The following is a 27,562-nucleotide window of genomic DNA, read 5'->3' as shown; positions in this document are numbered from 1 at the left end:
AATAACTAAGGAAACGGCAAAATTCGATCAAGCATTTGAAGGCGTATCTTGTCGGCCATTGTAGACGACGCACCCCGCCTAGTTGTTTGTTTGCCTGCCATGTCTTATCATAAAAGGTATTATAATGCGGAAATCATTAGTTAATAACATCGAGGGATCAAAATAATCACAATCACAATCACACACACACACACACTGACTGTCGTGTCACGTGAGGTAAAGAAGTGGTCCGACCAATCAGAGGGGGGGGGGGGGGGGGCACTCTCTCATTGATGGAACACAGTGTGAGAAGAGCATTTATGCGGGTGAACACCAGAAAAGCAGCTGGCCCAGATGGGATAACAGGACGTATACTTAAGTCCAGTGCTAACCAGCTAGCCCCAGTGTTCACCACCATATTTAATCTATCCCTGGCTGAATCCGTGGTCCCTGCCTGCTTCAAGGTGCCCACTATAATCCAGGTACCAAAGAAATCCTCCCCAACATGTCTTAATGACTACAGACCGGTGGCACTCACCTCTGTGGCCATGAAATGTTTTGAGAGGCTGGTTAAGGATTACATTTGTGCCTCCCTCCCCAGCGATATGGACCCTATGCAATTTGCATACAGGCCAAACAGGTCCACCGACGATGCGGTCTCCCAAGTACTGCACAGCACCCTCTCTCACCTTGACCGTCAGAAGGGGGGCTATGTGAGACTGTTGTTCATTGACTATAGCTCAGCGTTCAACACCATAGTCCCCACCAGACTGGTGGACAAGCTGATCGAGCTGGGTCTGAGCTCCGCTCTGAGCGCCTGGATACTGGACTTTCTGAGTGAAAGGCCCCAGGCGGTCAGGGTGGGTGGTCAGACCTCCAACACCATCACCCTGAGTAGGCCTGCCGCGATAAGCAATAAATCGATTAATTGCTGCGATAATTAAAATGAATGCAATGATTTTGACGGGCGCGATTAATTGCTATTTGCGCGTTTGTTTTAATGAGGCGGAACCAGTGCCCCTTGTCAGTCACTGTCCGTGTTGGGAGGCGGGCCGCTGACGTTACTAGAGTACAGCACGGGAGCTCCGTGGGGCAACGCCATAGCTTAACTACATTTCTCAATAGTGTTGCTCCTTTTAACCAAGTAGCATTATTTGTAGTGTAACGTTAGCTATTTTTAGACCCAAGTAGTTACTCGCTACTGCCCGGAGAAACTGGACTGCTAAATAAAGATGAAAGATAGAGCTTTGATTCTCATTCCATGCTAACAACATTAGCTAAATAGCTAACAAACGAAATACAACGTATAGCATAGCTACAAGTACAACACAGAATAACGTTAATACAATTACATGCATCATTGTTTACAATGAACGGGTGGGGCTAGTCAAAGGACTGGACACGGGGACAAGTTAAACATGAATTAATTTATTATAACACTCCGGTAGTTTCGAGTCGTGCTGCAGTGCTTACGCACCACAGCTATTCTATTATATACTGCTTTGACGCTTCCTCCTCATCGTTGATTGCCTGTAGTAGCTGCATCTAACGTTAGTAGCTAACGTTAAAACTAACCTAAAGTTAGTTGTTCACCAACAATTTGTTTTATCATTAGCTCAAAAACAGAACCGGACTTGTCGGCTCATAGGTTCAGCTTAGGATAATCACAACAATACTTCCGGTCCGGTCGGTGGGCTTCAAAATAAAAGTCTAAAACACCGGAAAAGACGGAGCGGTGGGCTTCAAAATAAAAGTTTTGGGAAATAAATTTCTCAAAGAAAATTCTCTAACCGGTCGCAATAATATTGCTTATCGCGATATTTTCGGGGGCAATTAATCGCCCAGCAAAATGTGTTATCGTGGCAGGCCTAACCCTGAGTATCGGGTCCCCCCAGGGCTGTGTCCTGAGCCCCCTGCTGTATTCACTATACACACATGATTGTGTGGCCAAGTTCAGCTCCAACTCCATAGTGAAGTTTGCGGACGACACAGTGGTGGTGGGGCTGATCTCTGACAATGACGAGAAGGCCTACCGGGAGGAGGTTGAGGTACTGGAACGCTGGTGCCAGGACAACAGCCTGCTCCTGAACATTGGTAAAACCAAGGAGCTGATCGTGGATTTTTAGGAGAACACAGCAGGGGACACACACACACCACTGAGGATGAACAGGGCTACCGTGGACAGGGTGAGCAGCTTCAAGTACCTGGGGGTCCACATCTCAGAGGACCTGACATGGACAACACACATAGACTCAGTCGTAAAGAAGGCGAAGCAGCGCCTCTACCACCTGAGACAGTTAAGGAAGTTCAGAGTATCGGGGAAGATACTCCAGTCCTTCTACTCCGGAGCTGTAGAGAGCATCTTGACTGGAAACATCACTGCCTTGTATGGAAACAGCACGGCACAGGACAAGAAGGCCCTACAGAGAGTGGTGCGCTCAGCTGAGCGTACTACGGGTATTGCACTACCACCCCTGCAGGTCTTATATAACAAATCCAGAGCCTGCACCACCCCAACAACAGCCTGTTCAAGCTGCTGCGGTCAGGCAAACGCCTGCGAACACCAGCAACTAGGACAGAGAGACTTCGGCTCAGCTTCTTCCCCCAGGCCATCAGAGTCTTGAACACTGAACTCTCCACACATAAGCACACATGAGCACACACACAACACACACACTGTTTACGCTCACACACTAGCAGTCACTTTAGCATGAACACACACACACACACACACATGCTGCACACGCTCACACTCAACGGTCACTTTACACAATGAAAGGTCACTTTAAAAACAAGAACGGTAGTGGTTCTTGTATAGTAAACGGATGGATATAGCAAGCTAGCATAAAGACACATATTATAACTGTAGATTGTATAGTATAGCATTGTATAGTAGTGTACATAAGACCCAGTGCCTCATCCGTAGCTAACAGTGTATTGCACTATCGCAGGACCTTACATAAACTTTATGTACATATACCTGTTATGTCTTATTCTATTACTTGTATTATTGCACAAATGTCTTATTCTCATCCTATTTTTATTATTGTATTATTGCGGTCAAGACCCCCCGCATTTCACTGTATACTTGTATGCCGTGACAAATAAAACTCTTGACTTGACTTGACACGCACGCGCGCACACACACACACACACACACACACACACACACACACACACACACACACACACACACACACACACACACAGTGTTGGAGTAGAATGGAGTTGGTCAGAGAAAGTGCTTTTGGAATTCAGTCAGCTTGAGATGAAGTGTGTGTGTGCATGTGTACACATGATTGCGTATGTGTGGTCAGTGTCTAAGTGTGTCTACAGAATGTGCGCTGTGTGCGTGTGTGTGTGTGTGTGTTGTGTGTGTGTGAACACTAGTCGTCCTGGTTCTGAACGGGGCAGATTGCTTGGCCCCTGGTGTTGCTGTTTGCAGCTTTCTCCTGAACCTCTCATCCAATCAACCTCACACTACTCTACACACTGCACTGTCTAGGGTCCTCTGTGTTTGTGTGTGTTTTTGTGTGCGGCAGTCTGTGTGCGTGTGTGTGTGTATATATGTGTGTGTATGTGTTTGTACTGTGTGTGTGTGTGTGTGTGTGTGTGTGTGTGTGTGTGTGTGTGTGTGTGTGTGTGTGTGTGTGTGTGTGTGTGTGTGTGTGTGTGTCTATACTGTATGTGTGTGTGTGTGCTAATCAGCAGAGCTTAGCAGCAGTGTGTATGTGTGTGTGTGTGTGTGTGTGTGTGTGTGTGTGTTAATCAGCACAGCTTAGCAGCAATGTTCCTGTAGTGCTTGTGAACACCTCGGCCACCATCTGCTGAATGAAAGGACTCTTTTCCTTTGAATGCAGCTCAATACATCTGATGTTCAAAGGAACGGTTTTATGTCCGACTGTGAGCACCTGCTGCTGTGAATAGTAAATTATATTTATAATAGCATTTATAATAGGTGTGTGTATAAGATTTCCCTTTTACACTTTTTTAATGCAACTCACAACACTTCAAATCGGGGGGGGGGGGGCACGGTGGTGTAGTGGTTAAAACACAGGTGTTCGCCTCACAGTTAGAAGGTTCTGGGTTCGATTCCCGCTTGGGGACCACGTTGCCAGGTATACCCAGGTGGGGTATCTCCCGTTTGCATGTTCTCTCCCCCCGTGCTCGCAAGGGTTTCAAATCAAATCAAATCAAATTTATTTGTAAGGCCCGACAACACACGTTTATGTCCCCATGGGCCGTACACGTCTTCTTTAAACAAGTCAAGAAGAAACAACAATAAGTCAGAACAAGAACACCATAAGGTCCAACAAATTTAAAATAAATGCAAATAAATGAAAGAATGCAAGCACTCCCAGACATACCCCACGCGAAGGTAAGGAAAAACTCACTAAAACCTAACAATAGGGAAAAAATGCTCCACAGGCAGTGTGGAGGAGAGAAACCTTAGAAGGGCCATTCAAGGGGGGGATCTCCCTTCTTAGATGTCTAGTAGTGTTGCAGACTAACAGTTGGTAAGCATGCACTCAAGTGTGTAGTGAAACACAAATGAGTGCATGCAATAGCAACTGAACATTTTGAAAGATTAAACATAGAGCTGATAGCAACTGAACATTTTGAATGATTAAATATATAGCTGATAGCGAATCTATTTGAGGCACAGGGGCGGCGCAAAGAGGGTCGCCTCCTCCCCGTCTTAATCACGGGACATTCAACACTCCGGTCATTGCTCTGAGGCAGCCGGAGACAGGGAGATAGGGGGCGGCGCAGAGAGGGTCGCAACCTCCCCGACATCATCACGGGACGTCCAGCACTCCGGTCACCACTACGAGGCCGCCGGAGACAGGGAGACAGGAGGGCACGCAGAGAGGGTCGCATCCTCCCAGCCTTCATCACGGGACGTCCGACACTCCGGTCAGCACTCCAGGACAGCAACTCAGTTAGAGAGTTCCCATGTTTGTGGTGCTGCAAAAAAGCAGACATGGGGGAAAATAGACATCCTAACTAAACTAGACGGATTAATCTAAAGGTCAGTCCCCGACCAGGTGAGATCAGGGTAGGTTGAAGGAGAGAGAGAAAAGATGGGTCTTAAGCAGGGATTTAAAAGCTTTGACAGAGCAGGCGCCCCTGATGACGGCAGGTAATTTGTTCCACAGGTAGGGAGCGCGGTAGACAAAGGCTCTGTGGCCGGCGGATTTCTTTTCTAACCCTAGGAATCGATATAAGCCCCGCATTTTGTGAGCGCAGAGCACGAGCGGGCGAGTATTGGGAGATGAGATCGGATAGATAGAGCGGTGCAAGTCCATTTAAAATTTTGTAGGTGAGGAGTAGCACTTTAAAGTCAGATCGGGCTTGAATAGGAAGCCAGTGTAGGGTGGACAAAACCGGTGTGATGTGATAAAATTGTCTAGTTCTAGTTAGTATCCGTGCAGCCGCATTTTGCACGAGTTGAAGATTTTTTATGCTTGAATTAGGTAGGCCTGAAAAAAGTGCATTACAGTAGTCCAAACGTGATGAGACAAAAGCATGAATCAGGGTTTCAGCATCAGCCAGAGTTAAGATGGGGCGAATTTTTGCGATATTACGAAGATGGAAGCATTTTTTATATGTGCATTAAATGAGAGGGAGGAATCAAAGATTACTCAAGAGGTTTTTTATGGTGGAGCTCTGGGATACATGACAAGTATCAAAGTTGAGGGAGATGTCCTGAAACAGGCCTCTGTGGTTTGGGGGGCCAACAATTAACATCTCAGTTTTATCTGCATTATGCAGGGCTGTACGTTAACTTTTTTTGCACATAGCACTGGTGCTACAGAGGTTGATAGTTTTGTAGCACAGGCCAAAATCTTGTAGCACGAGTATAAAACGTCTCTAAAATCTCTAAAAACAACCACAAGTAGTGCAGTTCATTACTTAAATAGGTATGTGACTGGCAAGGGACATGAATCTTGCATACAGGGCACACAAAATCCAAACTTTAACAAGAAATGCTTTCAGACAAATTCTTTCTTTATTTGCCCAAAAAAACCGAAGTATGTTGTGAAGTGTATAGATAGATGTGAAATGTATAGATGTAGCAGTACTGTCTATCTGTATGTCCCTCTGTATTTATATTTGAATTGTATGTTTTTTGTTTAATGCCCTGTTTTATGTTGAAACTTGTTGTGTGCTGTGTTGGTCAGGACTCCCTGGAAGAAGAGATCTTGTATCTCAATGGGACATTCCTGGATAAATAAAGGATAAATAAAAATAAAAATAAAAATGTCGTGTATGTCATATGTTATGATGAATTGAAAATGGGGGACCCTGATGTAAACAAGACGAAAGTCTCTCTCTGGTCTGCATCCCCTTAACAATTGTGTGTATTGAGCCATACTGTATTGTACCCATTCTGCAATCTGTTAATAAAGTTTTCAATCAATCAATCAAGTTAACTTTGAACCTCGGTTGTCAAGCCGCGTCAATGTTGTGTATGCATCTGAGGCCATGGTTAGACTAGTGTATTCCTGGCGTTTTTTTATACGTTTTTGACGACGTTTGATGTCCCTATTACACAGAAATGCGTTTTTTGGCGTTTTTTTGTGGATACGGCTGAAACGCAAAATTGTGTTTGCGTTTGGAGATACGCAAAAAAAACGAATCGACAACAGCGTGTAGTCAGCACGCTAGCCGTTGTTGCGAAAACGCCCATGCGCAATAGATACCATCGCGTGCCCTTCCGGTGACAACAGTGTGTGTGTTTGGGACATAGCTCCGTGACCCAAATAGCTTCAGCTACCATGTGTTGTCAAGTTATTGTTATAAGGACCCCAGTCCAAGCTACAACAGTCTGCATTCCCTTAACAATTGTTTGTATTGAGCCGTATTGTATTGTACCCATATGCAATATGTTAAATAAAGTTTACATCCATTCATTCTGCTAGCATTACCGATTGCATGAGCAGCTGGCTAACGTGAGCTATCAGGATTCAGACCCTGTTAGCTCAGAGCTCCTCTTTCAACTTAACAAGCATTAAACAAAATGGCCCAGTCATCTATTCACCTTTGTTTAATACACACAGCGTTGTCTCTAATGTTATCTAACTACTGATAGCTCGCGATATCATCAGTTTTGGTGCTGGCTAAGTAGCGTGAGCTAACGTTAGCTTCTAGCCACAATGCTATATTGTTATAATGGCATACTCCATTGACGTTAGCATGCAGCTAACAATGCTACCGATCGTTTTTTAGACTAAACTATCCGCTCTTGGTGGTCACTTGTGTTGATGTTAGTTTTGTTTCATCAACAAATGACAGGCAGAACACACAGTGAATGTATCCGTTTTGTTTATTGCACTTTTATTAGGCTTTGCTGAAAAAGAATTGCTGCATTGAGTAAATAGGCAAGATGGTGGCCTGCCTTATTGACATTTTCTTTGCTGGAGCTTCCAGGAAGTGTATTGGCACATTCGTTCTGATTGGTTGAAATTGCCTTCATGTTTGCCACCTACTGCCACCTACTGCTTTGGCAGTGTACTACATCAGTGTGCTCGGGTGACAAAAACGAAAAAAAAACGAAAGTGTGACTCGAGGCGCACGACGTCGCGGCGATACGCATATGAAAACAATACGAAGATGATACGAAAGGTGTAACCGCCGCCTGAGTGGCATCACAACGGTGTTCACTGTGCCTTTAAGACGGCACGGTGGCCTTACGACAGTGCTGTGAAGTACCGTCAAGTGTTGTGGTAACGTCAGTTGGGTTGGTGTGCTGTTGTGCACAGCTAGCCCCTTTCGTGACTGCGATGTGCAAGCCAGGGGCTTTTGAGCATGAAATAAAATGTCTAACCTTACGTCGTAGTCCGGTGCGTTTTTGGAAATATTATAGACTATAGTCATAACAGATACACCTAGCTAACATGGGGCTGGCTGCTTTGAGCACACGCGCACACAGGGCTAACCGCTAACGTTAGCTAGCAAGCAGCTATAGCTAAAACGCTAACTAGAAGCTAACCACTGTATACAGTTCCAATAGACTTAACATCAGTGATGCCGGTAACGCGTTACTAAGTAACGCGTTATTGTAATCTGATTACTTTTCCCCGAAAATAGTAATCTAACGCGTTAATCTTTAAAAGCCAGTAATCTGATTGCAGTTACTTGTCCAAGTGGCTGTGCATTACTATTTCGTTACTATCTCATCATAAATTCATAATGCAGGCGGAATGCAGTATTTTATTTCGTTTTCGACAGTCAAAAATACATTTTGAGCTGTTTTTCTTATTATTATTATGGAGTGACGTGGTGTGGCAGTGAAAGGGTTACACAAGAATGTGTCCCCGCGGCGTGACTGGACTCTCTGTCTGTGAGTGACTCTGCTTTGGCCCAATCACATTCCCCATCCACAGTCTGCGAATCAGAGGCAGAGTAGGGCGGGTCTTCACAGCACGTCATGTGACATATGCGCCAATCGTGTGACAGCAGGACTCCGTTGTTATGTTCGTCTGAGAATTCCACCCCAAAAGTAAAACGCTTGTCTAAACGAAGTGAAACCGCAAGAAGGCGTTTTGCGGTTTCTGTTCAGACTTCCACTCCAAAACGCTCGTTTAAACGTAGCCTCAGTCAAAATACTGTCTACCGCTAAAAACAGCACATCCAATTGCATTGAAAGCATCTGGAATCACAACACTAGGCGACGCTTCGAATAGGTACAGGAGGACTCGGAGGCCAGCCAAACAGCAAAAGAGAGATTGATTGATTGATTGATTGATTGAAAACTTTATTAACAGATTGCAGAATGGGTACAATACAGTACAGCTCAATACACACAATTGTTAAGGGGGATGCAGACCAGAGAAAGATTGTTTCTTTCCCTATTGATTAATGTATATTTGATGGTGGCAGAGCAAAAGCTCTTATTTGCCAGATTTACAGTTCATTTACATGTTAAAGAGAGACTGATTGTATGTTTATAGAGAGACATTTATAAAAACAATTTAATAGTTACAGTTGATATAATTGAATAGTTCAGCCTGCATTTGTTAGATGTGAATGGATACACTGGTGTTGTACAACCACTGGCTGGCTGCTCTAATGCTGTGAGCATCATAGACTGTTGCTTTACCATACTTGATGGTACAGAAGCTGAAGCACTAGTTTAACAATTTACGTTATGTGCAGAGAAACAAGTTAAAAACTATTTATGCACTTTCAATAAAGCGTTTAAAAAAAACTGTTGGGGGAACGACGACGACTTCGTAACCTAGTTACTTTCAAAGTAACTAAGTTACTCTGATAATCAAGTAATCAGTAAAGTAACTTGGATTACTTTTTAAAGGAGTAATCAGTAATCAGTAATCGGATTACTTTTACAAGTAATCTGTGGCATCACTGCTTAACATACACCTCTGTGATTTAAATGTGTCCTTGCCTTAGACTCGAGGGTTGTACTAGGGTTGGATGCAGACATGCAGTTCCCCGTTGGTCAGTCTGTCTGTTTTCCATCTTCTGCTGTTAACGTGATCTGTATGCGAGTGCTTCCTTGACTGATGGCTAGTACCGCGGGACTTTTATTCAACATTCTATATATATATACATATATATCGCACTGTACAGCCCTGGCATTATGGAGTAGAAAGTTTTGCGACATCCACTTTTTGACGGCAAGCAAGCAGGCCTCAAGGTTTTGTAGTTGGGAGTAATCATTTGGCTTAATAGGTATATATAATTGGGTGTCATCAGCATAAAAATTTAAGTTTATGCCAAATTTGCGTATGATATTGCCGAGGGGTAGCATGTAAATCGAAAATAGCAAAGGGCCCAGGACAGAGCCTTGTGGGACACCACATTGCACTGGGAGGGTCTCAGATGTTAAATCATTATAGACCACGCAGTGTGTTCTATCAGTTAAATAGGATTTAAACCAAGCTAGTGCGAGACCCCGAATGCCAACATGATTCTCAAGCCGACCTAGACGAATCGAGTGATCGATAGTGTCAAAGGCTGCACTGAGATCAAGCAATAAGAGCACAGAAGTGAGGTTTGAGTCAAGAGAGAGCAGTAAGTCATTTGTGACTTTGGTAACCGCCGTTTCGGTGGAGTGTAAGGCCAGATTGAAAATATTCATTAAGATTATTGTTTGATAAATGGTCAGTAAGTTGCGTTGCGACGATCCGTTCTAACACTTTGGATAGGAACGGAAGATTGGAGATGGGTCTGTAATTTTTCAAGATTAGAGGGTCGAGGTTCGGTTTTTTAAGTAGTGGTTTAATGACTGCTGATTTAAAGGCCAGGGGCACCACGCCAGTAGACAAGGAGGTGTTGAAGATATTGAGTAGGGCAGGGCCTAGATTTGGGAAGAGTTTTTTGATGATAGTTGCTGGAAGAGGGTCAAACAAACAGGTTGAGGGTTTAGCCGCGCCAACCAATTTAGAGAGGGCACTAAGTGAGACGTTTTCAAGGCAGCCCAATAAGATAAACCCAATGGGAAAAACATGCAGGACAGATCGCTGCCGCTGTAGCGTCTCTAGCGAAGACGCTGCAGCCCATGTTTGCTCCAGGCTGGACGATGGGAAGGGAAAAGTGCAGAAAGACAATTAACGATTACTCTAAATAAAATAATTCTCGATAGCAACTTTAATATCAAAATGTCTTGGTCATGGAAGTTGAACTATATATCATGGAACAATCATGGGAAGGTCATTTGATTGGGATAAATGCGTATGAACCCTGAAGAAGGGTCTCTCTCGTTGGAACTGTCTCAGAAGGCAGCCTGAGGTTTTCATAATGTTTCTGTTACATTATCAAGCGGCTAAATTGGTCGGCAGCGGTAACCAAGCGGCAGTTTGTTTGATTAAACAACAACCACGGCTAATGACCTGTGTCCATGGTAATGTGCTGTACTGATGGGAAACGACCAAAGCACAGTGAGAATAACCACCGTACCATAATTCAATCAAAGCCCTGATCCGTTTTTTTGTGTGCAAACTACAAACAAACCTTTTACCGCCAAATATAGAGCAGATATTATTTAAAAACTCATGTGTCTAGTGTTGGTCTTTGTATCAAGAGCTCTTCTTCGTCCCCTTCTTCTTCTTCTTCTTCACCTTGTGTTCTCAGGTAGTATTAAAGGAGCTTGTCTAACTGCGTTGTGTTGTGTATTCTCAGGTAGTATTAAAGGAGCGACCATCGTGGATGCTCTGGATACTCTTTACATCATGGAGATGTACGATGACTTTGACCATGCTACTGACTGGGTGGAGAAAAACCTAGACTTCAATGTGGTAAGGAACTGTGTGTGTGTGTGTGTGTGTTGTCTATCAGCCTGTGTGTGTGTGAGCATATGTGCGTATGCAAGCGCGTGAGTACTCTTTACTAGTGATTAAATTTATTCGAAAAAATCAAATGGAATGAAAGAAATAATAACTTGACCCATCACAGCCTTTCAGACCAGTCAATATAGGCCAGAGTCATCCACTAAAGAGATGACAGTACTGTATGTATGTATGTGTCTGTGTGTGCATGTGTGCGACCAATGTGTGTGTCTCTGTCCAGGGTTCGCACAAGGTCCTTGAAGTGCTTGACGTGCTTGATTTTCAGTCAAGGCCTGGAATTCCTTGAAAACAGGCCATTTTTTGACAAGGTGCTTAAAAAGTCCTTGACATTCAAATCAACCATTCGCATTGAAAGTTTTGTTCATCTATGATAAAATTGTTCTGAATCAAGAAATAGATTTTTTTTAAGTGTAACTAATTGTCGGAAATTGGTTTTAAGCCATAAATATTGGATCTGATTATTTTTCTATAAAAACAGCATTTAAAAGTGAATTGTATCCTTTTAAATGCCTTTTTAAAATGAAAAATAGTGCTTAGGAAAGTACTTGAAAGTCCTTGAATTTCATTTAGCAATGTCTGTGGGAACCCTGTCTGCATAATGTGTGTGCCACACTGTGTGGGCAGCTGTTAGCATGCCTTAGCGGAGGGTTAGTGTGTGTCTGTGTGTGCATGCGTGTGTGCCACACTGTGTGGGCACTAGCTGTTAGCGTGCCTGAGCGGAGGGTTAGAGTGTGTGTGTGTGTGTGCATGCGTGTGTGCCACACTGTGTGGGCACTAGCTGTTAGCATGGCTGAGCGGTTACTTAGAGTACATCTCAACGCTAAGACATAATTGACAGAGAAAAGCTTTAGTGCCCCATTACAGCAGAGCCAGAGAGACCCGCGGTGCTCTTCTTGTCATCTTAACACTCAGAACCGTGTTGAATAACCCTCATCGACCGCCGGTCTCCAACGTCCTCAGCGTGTTAGTCATTTGAAAGCCAAGCGTTAGGTAGATTTGGTTCTCTTGCATTGAGTGCGTAGGCTACCCCTACGTGTTCTAAATGCTTTTAGCCCTTTCAGGTGTCAGTCCTAAGACCATATTTATCACGGTTGTGTTTGGAACCATGACAAATTATTCAGAATATGAAACTCTTATTGCCAAATTCATGTTATAAGCTAACGGAGAACAAAGCTAACTCATCAACCGCAGAGAGAGAGAGAGAGAGAGAGAGAGAGAGAGAGAGAGAGAGAGAGAGAGAGAGAGAGAGAGAGAGAGAGAGAGAGAGAGAGAGAGAGAGAGAGAGAGAGAGAGAGAGAGAGGGAGAGAGGGAGAGGGGGGGAGGGGGGGGAGGGGGGGAGAGAGGGGGAGAGGGAGAGAGAGAGAGAGAGGCACAGACGAGGAGGAGGAAGAAAGGAGAAGAGTTTGTAGCACTTCTTTGTTTGATGTGCATTGGGTGAAAACTGGTTACTTTCCCCACATCTAATGCAGTTTTCCCAACACTCCCAGGAAAAAACATAGTTTCTTGTTATAGGAGAACATGTATTGTACATATCTTAACAATATGTAATATATGTTCACGTTGGATCATCGTGTTCGGACTAAGCGTTTACTAGTACTGAACGTCAGCAAAACAAAAGAGATGATTGTGGACTTCAGGAGGTCGGGGGTCAAGGACTACAGCCCCCTCAGCATCGACGGGGCACCGGTTGAGAGAGTAAACAGTTTCAAGTACCTCGGAGCCCACATATCCGAGGACTTGACATGGACCACACACATTGACAGTGTTGTGAAGAAGGCACGACAACGCCTCTACTTCCTCAGGCGCCTAAGGAAGTTCCAAGTCAGTCAGAAGATCCTTAGGAACTTCTACTCATGTACAATAGAGAGCATCCTGACTGGCAACATCACCTCCTGGTTTGGGAATAGCACTGCACAAGACCGTAGCAGACTACAAAGAGTGACACGTTCAGCCGAATGCACAATTGGAGGGGGGCTTCCCACCCTCCAGAACATTTACAACAAGCGGTGCAGGGGGAAGGCTAAGAGAATCATCAAGGACTCCAGCCACCCGAACAACTGCCTCTTTGAACTGCTGCGGTCAGGCAAGCGATACCGGAGTCTTAAGGCGAGCACAGAAAGACTCAGAAGAAGCTTCTATCCCCAGGCCATCAGGCTGCTAAACGAACAATAAACACTATGCAACAACCATCAAATGCACACACACCCACACGCACACACTCACTTAAACAAACAACACACTGCAGCACCCACTCTCCACACTTTAGATCACACAAACACACTTTATATTTATTGATAAAGGATTTGCACTACAACTCGTACACCTACTGTAAATTGTACCTAAATTGCACCTCATCCCATTTCTGCCTTGCACTATATAGTATTGTATATTAGTACACTGCATAGTATTGTATATTATATGGTAACTCAGTTACGTCTATTCTGCATCGAACATTGTACATATGTCTATACTGAACCACTGTTACACCTTTTCATTCAAACATTCATACAAAAATACCTTCTAGAATATAAGTATGTTTTTATCGTTTTCTGCAGTAATTCATAGAACGTGAGTTATAGGCATAACCGCATATATAGATTATCGATTGCCGTTTATTCCCGATACACGCTATATTAAAAAATTCAACTGTATATGATCCTATACGTTACGCGTCATCATGCACGGAGGAAAGGAGGGGGGGGGGTCGTTTATAATTCTGTGATAGTCGGTAAATGCTTTATGTAGTATGGGTGATATATTGATCAGATCGGTTTGCAGTGAAATGAATGAACAATTGGGATGAAAATGACGTCAGTGTCCTTACAGTGCATCAATGAGACTGGCGGTGAAAGATCCCAGGTATACGACGCCGATCGCCTAGGTCCATTTCCGGTTTGTATGTCGCAATAAACGCAGAAATCATATCGATTATTAAGTTTATAAAGCGATTAGGGATGTCCGATATTATCGACCTACCGATATTATCGGCCGATATCGGCATTAAAATGTGATATCGGAAAATATCTGTATCGGTTTTCAATATATATATTTTTTATATATATATAAAAAAATATATATATATTTTTTAAACATTTCTATAACCTTTATTTACCCAGGCAAGCAAGTAAGAAAAAATTCTGATTTTATTTATTGTCAAAAGTATGCATAATGTTGTGATAATTCCACAACAAGAGATATGTAATGTTAATTACCTGAAATTATTCCATTTTTGGGGGGCGGGACCCTGCATATATCGGTATCGGTTGATATCGGTTGATATCGGTATCGGAAATTAAGAGTTGGACAATATCAGTATATCGGTATCGGTAAAAAAGCCAATATCGAGCATCCCTAAAAGCGATCCATATGCACATAGTGTTTGTCAGGAGTCCCGTAATGACATGTGACTGCCGGAGGACTTTCATCGATGCACTCATGGCACTTCCTGCTGTTCGAGTGTAACTCGCCCGACCATCCACCAGGCGGCGGTATTGAGCCGTAGGGTCCAGCTGCAGCGCCAGAGGTATATATATGAATTATATTATTATTATTATTATATTTTTAATATATTAAAAAAATGAAATATTGATCTCAATATCGCTGTACAGCGTGGTGTAAAAAATATCTACCAGATAAGCTTAATCCACCACGATTCATCATCCATTTGTTCTGTGCAAGGCAAGTCATGCTCACTGGCAAAAGCCATCAGTTCATATCGGAGTTCATAGACACAGGATAAGACCTTCCCCCGCGACAGCCAGCGGACCTCTGTGTCATGCTCGCACCCCATCTCATTGCAGAGGATGCTGAACAGCCGTGACTTCAGCGGGCGCGACTTAACTTTAGGGATGGGTACCGAATCCGGTACTTTTCACGTCAGTACTACCGAGTACCGATTCACGTGAGATCCAGCGGTGCCACATTTCGGTACCGTAAAAAACAATATATATATTTAAAAAAAATGTAAGTCCGATAACGTCAATGTTTTGTTTACGCGAAACAAAACCTATGAAGTGTGCCGCACGTTCACGTCAACGTTCACGCTGTAGTGATTGTTAATTGTACATAATTCACCCACGGAACTATTGTTAGGAACAAGAGTTCCGCCCGGACATTATATGAGGTGGCACTACCTGCCACCACGAGTCAGTCGTTCTGCACGCAACGGAGCAGTAGCTTGTTGTATTTTGTGTATTGAATAAAAGCTGTTCGCTCTACCGAGCTACCGTCTCCGACTCCCGTCTCTCGGCACCACAACGCGCACAATACACGCTTACCTAGGATTTGACTTGATTCAACAACAAAGCAGTCAGGGCGATGGCAAGCCGAAAACGGTCGCAAGTGTGGTTACACTTTACAAAGCTAGATGCAGACAACGCTCGCTGCAATATTATATATTATATATATATTAACAAATTGTTCTAAATAAATAATAATGATAATAAATCATTTGAAGTTTGGACACATTTCTTACAACTGCGGTAGGTAGATTACATTTTTTGTTAGACTTGAGTACAGAAAAAGGGTAGTGTTGGGTACCGGTATTGATTCACAGGTACCGGTATCGGTTCAAATGTGAACGGTACCCAACCCTACTTAACGTTCACCACTTGGTCCAAGACTTCAGTGAAGTCTGAGGGCGTAGCCTTGGTGACGAGGGCCTCTCTGTGTACAGTAGCATGCAGTGGGTTATGCACGTCTGGATTTTCCCATCTCACATTAGTTACAAAGACCTTCACTCTCCCCGTCATTGACGCAGCCCCGTCTGTGCAGACGCTGACACACATTCCCCAGTTAAAACCCCAGTGTGTGTGTGTGTGTGTGTGTGATACAGTCTTCAGTGTGTGTGTGTGTGTGATACAGTCTTCAGCGTGTGTGTGTGTGTTTGTGTGATAGTCTTCAGCGTGTGTGTGTGATAGTCTTCAGCGTGTGTGTGTGATAGTCTTCAGCGAGTGCGTGTGTGTGGTACAGTCTTCAGCATGTGCGTGTGATAGTCTTCAGCGAGTGTGTGTGTGTGTGTATGTGTGTGTGTTACAGTCTTCAGCGAGTGTGTGTGTGTGATACAGTCTTCAGTTAGTGTGTGTGTGTGTGTGTGTGTGTGTGTATGTGTGTGTGTGAGATACAGTCTTCAGCTAGTGTGTGTGTGCGCGTGTGTGTGTTACAGTCTTCAGCGAGTGTGTGTGTGTGTGAGATACAGTCTTCAGCTAGTGTGTGTGTGCATGTGTGAGATACAGTCTTCAGCGAGTGTGTGTGTGTGTGTGTGTGTGTGTGTGTGTGTGTGTGTGTGTAGAGACTCCCATGAGCTGATAGTCTTGTCACTGATTAATGATTATCATGGTCTGTCTCCGTTTATTGAGACGACAGAGAGCTGGCTGGCGGGGAGTCTGAGCCGACCAAGCTGAGGTCCCTGGGGGCCCGGAGACACTGAGCTACTGCTCCAGATAATAGACTGACTTACTGCACCCAGCATCTAGCTCTGAGCTCTCTCTCTCTCTCAGACTTTAGCTACGTCCGATTTCTCCATGCCCCACAGTTAGGTCCGGGAGGCACTGAATATGAAGGAATACCGTCATGGATCCATGCAAAGGTATGGATTAATGGATTATGATGACAAATAATGTCATATTATTACAATGTAATTCTTACCACAAAAAAGAAATACCATTATACCGTCTATTGCTGTAAAAATTGATTAAATCATGTTTTTAAATAAATATAATATACAAAAATGTTACTATATCACTATATTTAGTTCGGTGACTCCAAACAAATCGTCTATACTGTTCAGTCAAACTAATGGTTATATTGTTATGGGGCTAATAGTTGGGGGCTAACCGCCTTGCACAAGGGCATTTCAGTGGGAGTGAGTAAGAAGAGTGCTTCTGGTTAATTTCTCCCTCCCATTTTTCTCCTGCCAGATAAAGGATTTGAAGCACTGACCTTTTAGGCTGCTGTATTAATCTGGCATTGTAAACAGGAAAGCCTGTTCTCACAGAGGAGTATCATTTTCTCTTGTAGTATATAGCAGGGTAATGGTAAAAATGGACTGCATTTATATAGCACTTTTGTCCAAAGTGCTTTACAACTTATGCCTCACATTCACCCATTCAATCACACATTCACATACCGACGGCGAAGGAAACCATGCGAGGTGCCTACCTGCTCATCAGGAGCAGTTAGGGGTCACGTGTCTTGGTCAAGGACACTTCAATACACTGCCAGGAGGAGCCAGCATCTAACCGGGAACCTTCCGATTACCAGACACCCGCTCAACCTTCTGAGCCCCACACTGTCAACTAAACAATATATTTATTTGACTATTTGATTTGTTGATTTCATCAAAAAATCTGTGAAATTTGAGCTTCCCATAGAAAGAAGATTAAATCTAGTGCTTACCAGAGAAGAGATGTGCTTATAATTTTTCAGGAAATAGCCTAACTCATTGAGCATACTTAATGAAGCAGCCATCCCATCCACTCCATTTGACAGTATTTTGTTTTCCAGTAAAATGTACAATGTGATATGAAATGTATTTTTATGTCTTTATCATGTGATACAATTAACTTCAAGAACATACACTATGTATAGCCTATACAGGGAAGTCTCTAGTATCTTTCACATTGAAGTTCAGCAACCAAATTAAACTTTAAAAACATTTTTAATCTGCTGCAAGGCAAAAGTGGGCATGACAAATAAGATTAATATTGTTTTTATCGATCTACTCTTGACAGGGGTGTTTTATCGATCTACTCGATCTACTCTTGACAGCGGCCCCTCTTCCTATTCCTCTTCCTATTCCTCCCTCTTTTTATCCTTCTCTTTCTCTCTCAATCCCTCTCTGTCTTTATCTATCTCTATTTTTCAACTCTCTATCCCTCTCTCTCTCTCCATCCCTCTATCTCTGTCTCTAGAGGTAGATCAAATGACAGCTTCCACCTCATCAGCTGCAAATGACATTTCAGTGTCTATACTGTTGAACCACAATGGCCTTCTCATTAATGCCACTGTGACATCTATCATCGTCGTAGCTCGTTAGCGCTTGACGAGGTGATGGACGGCAGCCAGCGGGAAAAATTAATATGGCACTTTTGCATTTCAACCCCCCCACCCCCACCCCGCCGCTCATACTACAGTTCGGACGGAAGTCATTTAGTTTTAATAATAATGAGGAGTGAGTCAGTCAGTCATTCACGCTGGACTGCCACCGTGGTATATCTGCATGGCAAATTGCCATCACTCATCCGCTCACTCGATCACGGACGATCTTGCAAGGACGTCTCGTCAGGATGCATGACGCGCGGGTCGTTTCTGTGGCGCGTCGTTTAGGTCGAGTAGGGTGTCAATCTAATAACGGATAAAAGTCTCATTCTCAGTCATTCACGCTTATCTCCCCGCAGGCAGCGAGTGATTGCTCGTGAGACCTGTCAATCACAGATGGAACATTCTCATGCCGGTCCCCCGACCTGCCCGGTATACTAAACGAGATGTCTTTGGATCGGGGAGGGGGAGGGAGAGAGACTGTCCCCGAGGTCACACAGACAAACCCCATTCATTACGTTTTCAAGTTCAAGTGTGTTTATTATTTGTCACAACAAAATACAGAATACTTTATAATGAAATGCTTGTTTCTGTATGAGCCCCTGAGAGTGTGCTACATACAGTAGAAAGTAAGTAAAGGAAGTTATTAACACAATGGGGACGAACAAACAACGTATATATCCGTGTTTCGATTCCACCCGTTGTGGACAGAAGCATGGATAAATCTGTGGCAAGTTGTTATTGCTTTTATTCCATTTTAATAACCTATTCAAGGTCACCGAGCGGCACTGCAGATATACCCTACTCTATGAATTCGAGAAGGTGCAATACCGGCCAGATCCTCTTAGGGGCGCTATCGCGATAATGCAGTGTTCCCTGTGGCCGAACGGTGGACTATTTTCTTTTTTTACTTTCAATGGAGTTTTATGTTAGCTCGATTCTGGATCTGCAGCCTGTAGCTTGGATTACGTTTTGCATCGCAGATTTCACCATGCAATAAGGGGATTTATCATCAGCCAATGGACATACCGATCTACCAGATGGCGATTGATAACGGGGAAATGCTCGGGGGGGATCCCACCGGATCACGGTAAGATCTTTTTCACGTAAAGTACATCCCGATCGGGCCTTGTTTTGATAGCCATCCAGGCGTTCTGCCTATGAGGCTAATGAGGCTAACGCGGTTATTGGTAATCAATAATCAGAAACGACGTCCCCCCCCCCTTGCATGCATACATGCGTGAGGATCGTGCCGATCATATGCAGTTTGAGTTTTAACTGGAGCGTATCTATAACCGAAATGCCATTGGATTTAACGTTATTAGCTATTAGCCCATTATCTCGGCTTCCAGGAAATATACTAGACCAAATCCGGTATAATGCTTATATTCACGGCGCTATAAAATGAGAACGTATTGATGAAATTTTTTTTTCTTTAAGCCATTTTGAAGGGACGGTTTATGGTCTCAATTCACAATGAGAATGGACAGATAGCAATACTATAAAGTATAGATTTAGCTCTACAAACAGCCCCACGTCTGTTTACATATCCCGGTCCTCTTGTGATTAATTAGACTCATCCCAGTGGCCGCGAAAGTGTTAAGAAGTAAGTAAAAAGTAAGTAAAGTCAATATACATAAATACACAGTAAAATGATTGCTGATTAACTCGTTGTTAAAGGGGACATGTACTATAAATGTCATTTTTAAGTCTCTAGCATTGTATTATAGTAATAGGAGTTAGTATCAATGTGTTTTAGTGTCTAAATACCATATTGGCGGATTGCTCTGATTCAGCTCAGATAATTTCCTGCTCCAGTAAATTAGTCCATCCTGATTTGAAGGCTTGAGTCACGTCATTCAGGCTCTGGGTAGAAGACAGTGATGTGATTGGCTCTGTGGTTGTAGCTAATGCCCGCCCACAATCTACCTAGACTAGACAGCGAGTGGAAAACCACTTCCTCATACTGCGAGGCAGAGTGAAACCCGACACCTCTGCATACTCTGGAGGGAGAGAGAGAGAGAGATAGAGAGGGAGAGACAGAGAGAGAGAGAGAGGGAGACAGAGAGAGAGAGGGAGGGAGCACTTGGGGGGGGGGGGACCTGCCGCGCCACACGGGAGAGGGGAGGAAGGGAGGCCCCCAAGCTCCCACAAGCTGCCGCAGGGAGAGAAAAAACGAAAGGAAGAGACTGCCTGTCTTTTTTTTCTCTCTCTCTCGCACCCCCCCTCTCTCAATTCAATTCAATTTCAATTCAATTCAAATGGGCTTTATTGACATGGGAAACATACGTTTACATTGCCAAAGCCAAACAAAACAAAACAATCAAACAGAGAAAACAAAAGAAATCAGTACATTGGAAATCAGTACATTACAGACGGAATTTCTTTTACAGTCTTTATGGTGGTTGCATTCCGCTGGATGTCCTTTTCTTGTCACAGCAGCTCACAAATCTTGCTGCTGTGTTTGCACATTCTTGTATTTATCCCAGTAGGTATGGGAGTTTTGAGTTATTGTCCATGTTTTCAAAGTCTCTTTGGGTGTTTGAAAATTTGTGGGAAGTATATGTCTCTGATGTCTTGGTATAGGGGGCAGGTTGTTAGGAAGTGGAGCTCGGTTTCCACCTCATCTTGTGTGCAGTGGGTGCATAGTCTGTCTTCGCTTGGGAGCCAGGTCTGCCTATGGCGGCCTTTCTCGATGGCTAGGCTGTGCTCGCTGAGTCTGTACCTAGTCAAGGATCTTCTTAGTTTTGGGTCAGTCACAGTGCTCAGGTATTCTGCCACTGTGTACTCTCTGTTTAGGGCCAAATAGCATTTCAATTTGCTCTGGTTTTGGGTTGTTTCTTTCCAATGTGTCAGATAGTTTTCTTTTTGTTTTCTTATAATTTGATTTAGTCCAGTGTGGTTTCTGTCTGGTGGCTCTGCTTGTGTTTGTGAGCAGAGTCCCAGAACCATCTGGCTGAGTGGGCATCTATTGAGGGTCTCTCTGTGGGTGAGGGCTATGTTGTGGAGTGTGTCTGGGTCGCTTTCTTTTAGGTGATTGTGGAATTGGAATGCTCTTTTTTGAATTTTGATTATTAGTGGGTATCTTCCTAGTTCTGCTCTGCATGCATTATTTGGCGTTTTCCGTTGGGTGCGGAGAATGGATTTGCAAAATTCTGCGTGCAGAGTCTCAATTGGATGTTTGTCCCATTTGGTGAAGTCTTGGTTTGCAAGTGGGCCCCAGACTTTACAACCATATAGGGAAATCGGTTCTATGACAGAGTCTAATATTTTGAGCCAGATTTTGATTGGAATGTCTAACTTGATGTTCCTTTTTATGGCATAAAAAGCCCTTCTTGCTTTGTCTCTCAGGTCGTTCACAGCTTGATTGAAGTTCCCTGTAGCACTGATGTTTAGGCCGAGATATGTGTAGTTTTTTGTGTGTTCTAGGGAAATTGTGTCTAGGAGGAATTTGTGTTTTTGTTGTTGTAGGCTGTGCCTTTTTTGGAATATCATAATTTTAGTTTTGTTTAGGTTTACTGTCAGTGCCCATGTCTGGGAGAATTTGTGCAGAAGGTCAAGGTGCTGTTGTAGCCCTTCTTTTGTTGGGGACAGCAGCACCAGGTCATCTGCAAACAGTAGGCATTTCTCTCTCTCTCTCTCTCTCTCTATCTCTCTCTGTCTACCAGTCGCAGACTGTGTGGACTGACTGTCACTCAAAGTGCTTATGGGCGGAGCCAGGTCATAACAGCCTGAAGTCTTGAAGCTGAAAAATGATGGTTTTGAGTACTTGATTAGAAATATAAAACAATGCATTTTTTGGAAAAAAAAACTTACAGATGTCTTCAATAGACTAACAGGAATTGTGTAAAGTTGCCCAAATAGTGCTAGGAATAGCAGTACATGTCCCCATATTTTCCCCCATCTGTTTCAGATTCAGATTCTGATTCAGTTTTATTTTTGCATCTTGTCATATTCACACAAAATAGCAAAAGTGTTGGGTCTCGCCCCCTCGACCTGCAGCATGTCAATAAAATACACAATAGAATATGAAAAAAACACAATAAAAACCAGCATAATAGTGATTTAAGATAAAGTGACAGTGCTGAGAGTGGTGATATAAAAAGTGCAACAGTAGAATAAAATATACGTACAGTACTTAAAAATACTTAAAATACTAAATACATAAAAATTCTAAATACATAAAAACACAGGACCTGGCTCTGAGGCTGCGCCTCCCGGAAGGCAGCAGTTGAAACAAGCTGTTGTTGGGATGGCTGGGGTCCTTTATGATCCTCCGGGCCTTGCTGATGCACCGGTTGTTGTAAATGTCCTGTATATACAGGGGAGCTCACAGCCACAGATTTTCTGAGCTATCTTAACCGCTTCTGCGCCAATGATGAGTATACTCGTTAATAGCCCGCCAATCGAATAACGCCAACAACGAGTAAACTAGTTTTTATGATCGCTATTTCTTTTATTCGCTATTTCCATTCATCATTCATCCAGCAAGGCTCTGGGAAAATCTGGCACTCTGTCTGAGATTGCAACGGCCCGATATCGCCGCCTGGTGGTATTCGGCCGATGTTGCACTTACTTTCTGCAGGAAGCTTGGCTCTGTGCGTCGGGGAATGTCGTCCGGAGGCGCAATTTTCTTGTAACGTGGATCCAGATACAGACTCAAGTGCATTGCATCGCCTTCGAGACGCAAGAATCAATATGCTTTTGGAGCTTATGGCGTCGGCCAAATAGTTATAGCCCTGCAAACAAGGTGAGCGACTCCCACCGTTTACAGCGCTGGTGGTAGCTACTATAGGATGCTGACATTGCGTGGCAGCTATTGTGTTAACAACTCTCCGTATTTGTTGTTTATTCTGAAACCGAACACGCAGATGAGACAGCCGTGTCGCCCGGGTGAATATAGTTGTCTCTGTCAAATTAAATGTCATTTCACATTTCTCTTTTGGTGCTATAGATAACATCGAGCCACTAGATGTCCCACTAGAGCACCAGCGTGTCAGCGTGTCTCAACTAGCAACATGTTTATCCAATCAGGTGCATTCCACGTGGGGAACTGGGAAAGAGGGGATACGTACATGCCTGCGACATATAGACAACAACATACATTTTGGGCCCGCAATACTTTTTAAATGATAAATTCACAAATACATAATTTTCAATACTTTTAATCTGCACCTATCTAAAAGCTCTGTAGATGTATTATTATTGTTATTATTATTGTTATTTCTTGTTTAACTCATTGGGCGCCATACCTGAATATAGTCGGGTTTTGCCACCATGCGTTGAGCGCCAAAACCAGAGTATACTCGGGTTTTGATCCTTTGATATTTTTCCTTTGATCCCCGTTCTATACACTCAGCCGGAGCTCCCTAGGTCTCCCTGGCTCATCTGCCTACGTTGGAATTGCAATGACGATCGAATCTCACCATGTGGCAGTATCGCCTACCTTTTGAACTGGGGATATCACTTGTCCCCAGTACTGAGTTTACCACTGGCTGTTTCCACCTAGGAGTGGATCACAACATAGCAATCGGTGGCCGATTTGGCGCATCAGAGTAATTGCGATCGCCATGGGATCGACTGGGATTTATAAATTACATATGTACATGGTATATACCTTTTCATTTGGAAGTATTTGGGGTTTCAGGCGATCAACCAGAACGATTTGGGCATATTGCATATAACGCGTCATATCTCGCGATCTATGAAAAAATACTGGATTATTTTGGAAAGGGGCGATGTAATAGCGCACAAACTACAGTATGTAGAAATTAACTGATTAGTCAGTGATGGACTATGAACAATGCCTGTCAAATGAGCCATACTATTGTCTCCATAGCTATAATACAGAATACACGATGGGTCTGCAAACATCGCTAAAATAACGCTGGCGCCATTGAGTACAGATGGGGAAAGAGGATGGCGCCCAATGAGTTAAAAGATTAGTCTACATACAAAAGTTATCTATAGCACCTTTACATTCTTTATCACAGCTAGCAGAGGTACTGGAATAAAAATGTTACCATTGTAATGTTTCCTCAGTCAATATAATGAATGATTCTAGAATGCTATATGTGACCAGGCACATACAATACTATAGGGTCTTATTAAGCAAGCTTCAAAGCCATCACTTCTACAAATCGGGCGGATACTTTTCAATATATGTCTTATGAACCATGACACTAACACAATTGCTATTTGAGAGCCAGATGGCCTCAAAAGAACTGAGCCATTATCTTAACTATGCATAATAGACTACTCTACCTCTACCCATAATAGCACATAACAATTACGGCTTCTGCTTAATGTGCTTAATGTGAATAGATTCATACATGTGTAAATTAATATGGCCTACTGTAACGGTGTGCTACAGAGTTCACAGGCCTATCTTCAGAATAATTGCTGGTACACATAATAATTGTGGCTTCTGCTTAATTTTCATTCAATTCAATTGTATTAATAGATTGCAGAATGGGTACAATACAGTACGGCTCAATACTACACACAATTGTTAAGGGGATGCAGACCAGAGAAAGACTTTTGTCTTGTTTTCATCAGGGTCCCCCATTTTCAATTCATAATGAATTGTAAGTAAGGGTGCAATTAGCACCGTGCAATCCATTCATTGTGGATCTAGCCCAAATTAGTCCATAGCCTTAAGTCTTATCTGGTACAGGTCCAAAGTTGATAACAATAATTCTCCTTTCTTCTTGTTATACTCTCCCTTTATTGCAGTAAACATCCCTTGTGTAAGATACCATCAGCTCCAGAATTTCATTGGCTACAAAAACTGTTAATCATTTTCACCGTCAGAGGTGACTGGTCCGTTCAGCGGGAGGCGAAACCGGACATGGCCACTTTTCCGAAACTGATGCTCATTGGCTGTTTGGTTTTATAACCAGAGATTGGAAGCACGTAATAGGTAGAGTAGGGTGTCAATCAAATGGTGGCCATTTTAGCTTTCAAGCGATGTGTAGGTTGATTGGCAATAACAGAGTGAAGCCGACAGACGAGGGCAAATGTGCTGCGATGTGCGCGACGTGTGCAACGTGCGTGACGGCCCCCCGGCGGTACCCCGGTGGATAAGAGGTTAATGAGGAAGTTCCACTACCACTGTTCCCAGATCAGCCCCAGCAGTAGTTTACCTTTACATTAGTGTAATATAAACATTGGTAATATAGACACCTTGGTAATATAGACACCTTCGGTAAACTTCAAAACAGACACCAAAACAGCGGCTGGGTGGCGCAGCGGTCTAAGCGCTCATTACCAACGCGTGAGACACCGGTATCGAAAACCGGCTGTCAGCGTTGCCTCCGGCTTGGGCCGGCCGTCATACTGACTCAATTGGCAGAGTCAGCGGGAGGGGAGTCGATGGGTGGTAATCTGGTCGTTGTAAACAGAGACTCCTACAGGTCGGTCAGGGCGCCTGCACAGCAAGGACAGGAGATGTCGAGGGTAGTGTGAGCCTCCCACACGTTACACCTCGCCAACGCGCTGGCAGGTGAAAAGAAGTGGCGGGCTGACTCTGCATGTATCGGAGGGGACATGCGATAGTATCTATCTACCCTCCCTACGACCGACCAGTGGGGGGCACATGTGAGCAACGATCAAGACAGGGGAGGCGGGAATTGGCACGACTAAATTGGGATGGGAGAAAAAACAGAAAAAGAAGGAGAAAAAGTGGATAAAAGAAAACAGACACACTAGTTTGCATTGCATTTATATGTCTGTCTGACTACTCAAAGCGCTTCACAACTTATGCCTCACATTCACGCATTAATTCACTCACATGCACACCGATGCCATGCATGGTGCCAACCAGCTCATTGAGAGCAGTTGGGGGTTAAGTGTCTTGCTCAAGGACACTTCGACATGAGGTCGGGAGGAGCCGGAATCAAACCGGGAACCTTCAGATTACCTCCCTACCTTTTCAGCCTCTGCCACCACTCTCTACTTCACTGTCTTCTAGTAGTACTATAGTAGCTCAATATTAAAAAAAAACGTGTCTGACCGGAGTGACCACTGACAATTTTGCCAAATTGCGGTTTTGAATAATTGGAATCATGGTGTATGAACTAGCTCATTAGACTGCTGTTAGCGGCATCCACAAACTAGCTCATTAGACTGCTGTTAGCGGCATCCTCAAACTAGCTCATTAGACTGCTGTTAGTGGCATCCTCAAACTAGCTCATTAGACTGCTGTTAGTGGCATCCTCAAACTAGCTCATTAGACTGCTGTTAGTGGCATCCACAAACTAGCTCATTAGACTGCTGTTAGTGGCATCCACAAACTAGCTCATTAGACTGCTGTTAGTGGCATCCACAAACTAGCTCATTAGACTGCTGTTAGTGGCATCCTCAAACTAGCTCATTAGACTGCTGTTAGTGGCATCCTCAAACTAGCTCATTAGACTGCTGTTAGTGGCATCCACAAACTAGCTCATTAGACTGCTGTTAGTGGCATCCACAAACTAGCTCATTAGACTGCTGTTAGTGGCATCCTCAAACTAGCTCATTAGACCGCTGTTAGTGGCATCCACAAACTAGCTCATTAGACTGCTGTTAGTGGCATCCACAAACTAGCTCATTAGACTGCTGCTGGTGGCATCCACAAACTAGCTCATTAGACTGCTGTTAGTGACATCCACAAACTAGCTCATTAGACTGCTGCTAGTGGCATCAACCAACTAGCTCATTCGACTGCGGAACAACAACACAATTATCAAGTTTGCTGACGACACAATCGTGGTGGGCCTGATCTCTGCAAACGACGAGAGGACCTACCTGGAACAGGTAGAGGACCTGGCGCGATGGTGTCGGGAGAACAGCGTCTCCCTGAACGTCGGCAAAATGAAAGAGATAATTGTGGATTTTAGGAGGTCGGGGGCAGAGACTACAGCCCCCTCTGCATCGACGGGGCACCGGTCGTTAGTGGCATCGACAAACTGGCTGTTAGCTGTATCCACAAGCTAGCTCATTAAACTGCTGTTAGCTGCATTAGAAATTGTAAAATGCCAAGGCCTTTCCTTTTAGACGTGAGCATAGGGCGTCAAGCGTCCTCTCTATAATGGAGTGTCATGTTTTGGCTCAGTGTCCTCCTCGTCTCAAGTGTACAGCTGTGTTTGAGGCATGGTTTTAAGTGGTTCAGTAGCATGGGACCCAGCTGATTGGCAGGCTAATAGATAAGGCCTTGTTTAGAACTGGATACCATTCATCTTAGTGCTTC

General features: G+C 43.8%; 1 protein-coding gene across 1 annotated transcript in view; it reads left to right on the top strand.

The window, feature by feature from the left end:
• man1a1 (mannosidase, alpha, class 1A, member 1) overlaps positions 1-27,562 on the top strand; it is a gene marked incomplete at its 3' end in the record, with an annotated part of 483,045 nt that overhangs the window by 221,634 nt on the left and 233,849 nt on the right. Inside the window, 1 exon segment of the mRNA XM_084313823.1 lies at positions 11,128-11,243. Within this exon segment, the coding sequence (XP_084169949.1) occupies positions 11,128-11,243 (116 nt within the window).

The sequence above is a fragment of the Notolepis coatsorum genome, assembly GCF_963971535.1.
Source record: "Notolepis coatsorum genome assembly, chromosome: 5".
Classification (NCBI taxonomy): Eukaryota; Metazoa; Chordata; class Actinopteri; order Aulopiformes; family Paralepididae; genus Notolepis; species Notolepis coatsorum.
Note: the sequence above shows the minus strand (reverse complement) of the source record. Positions and strands in the feature narration are given on the sequence as shown.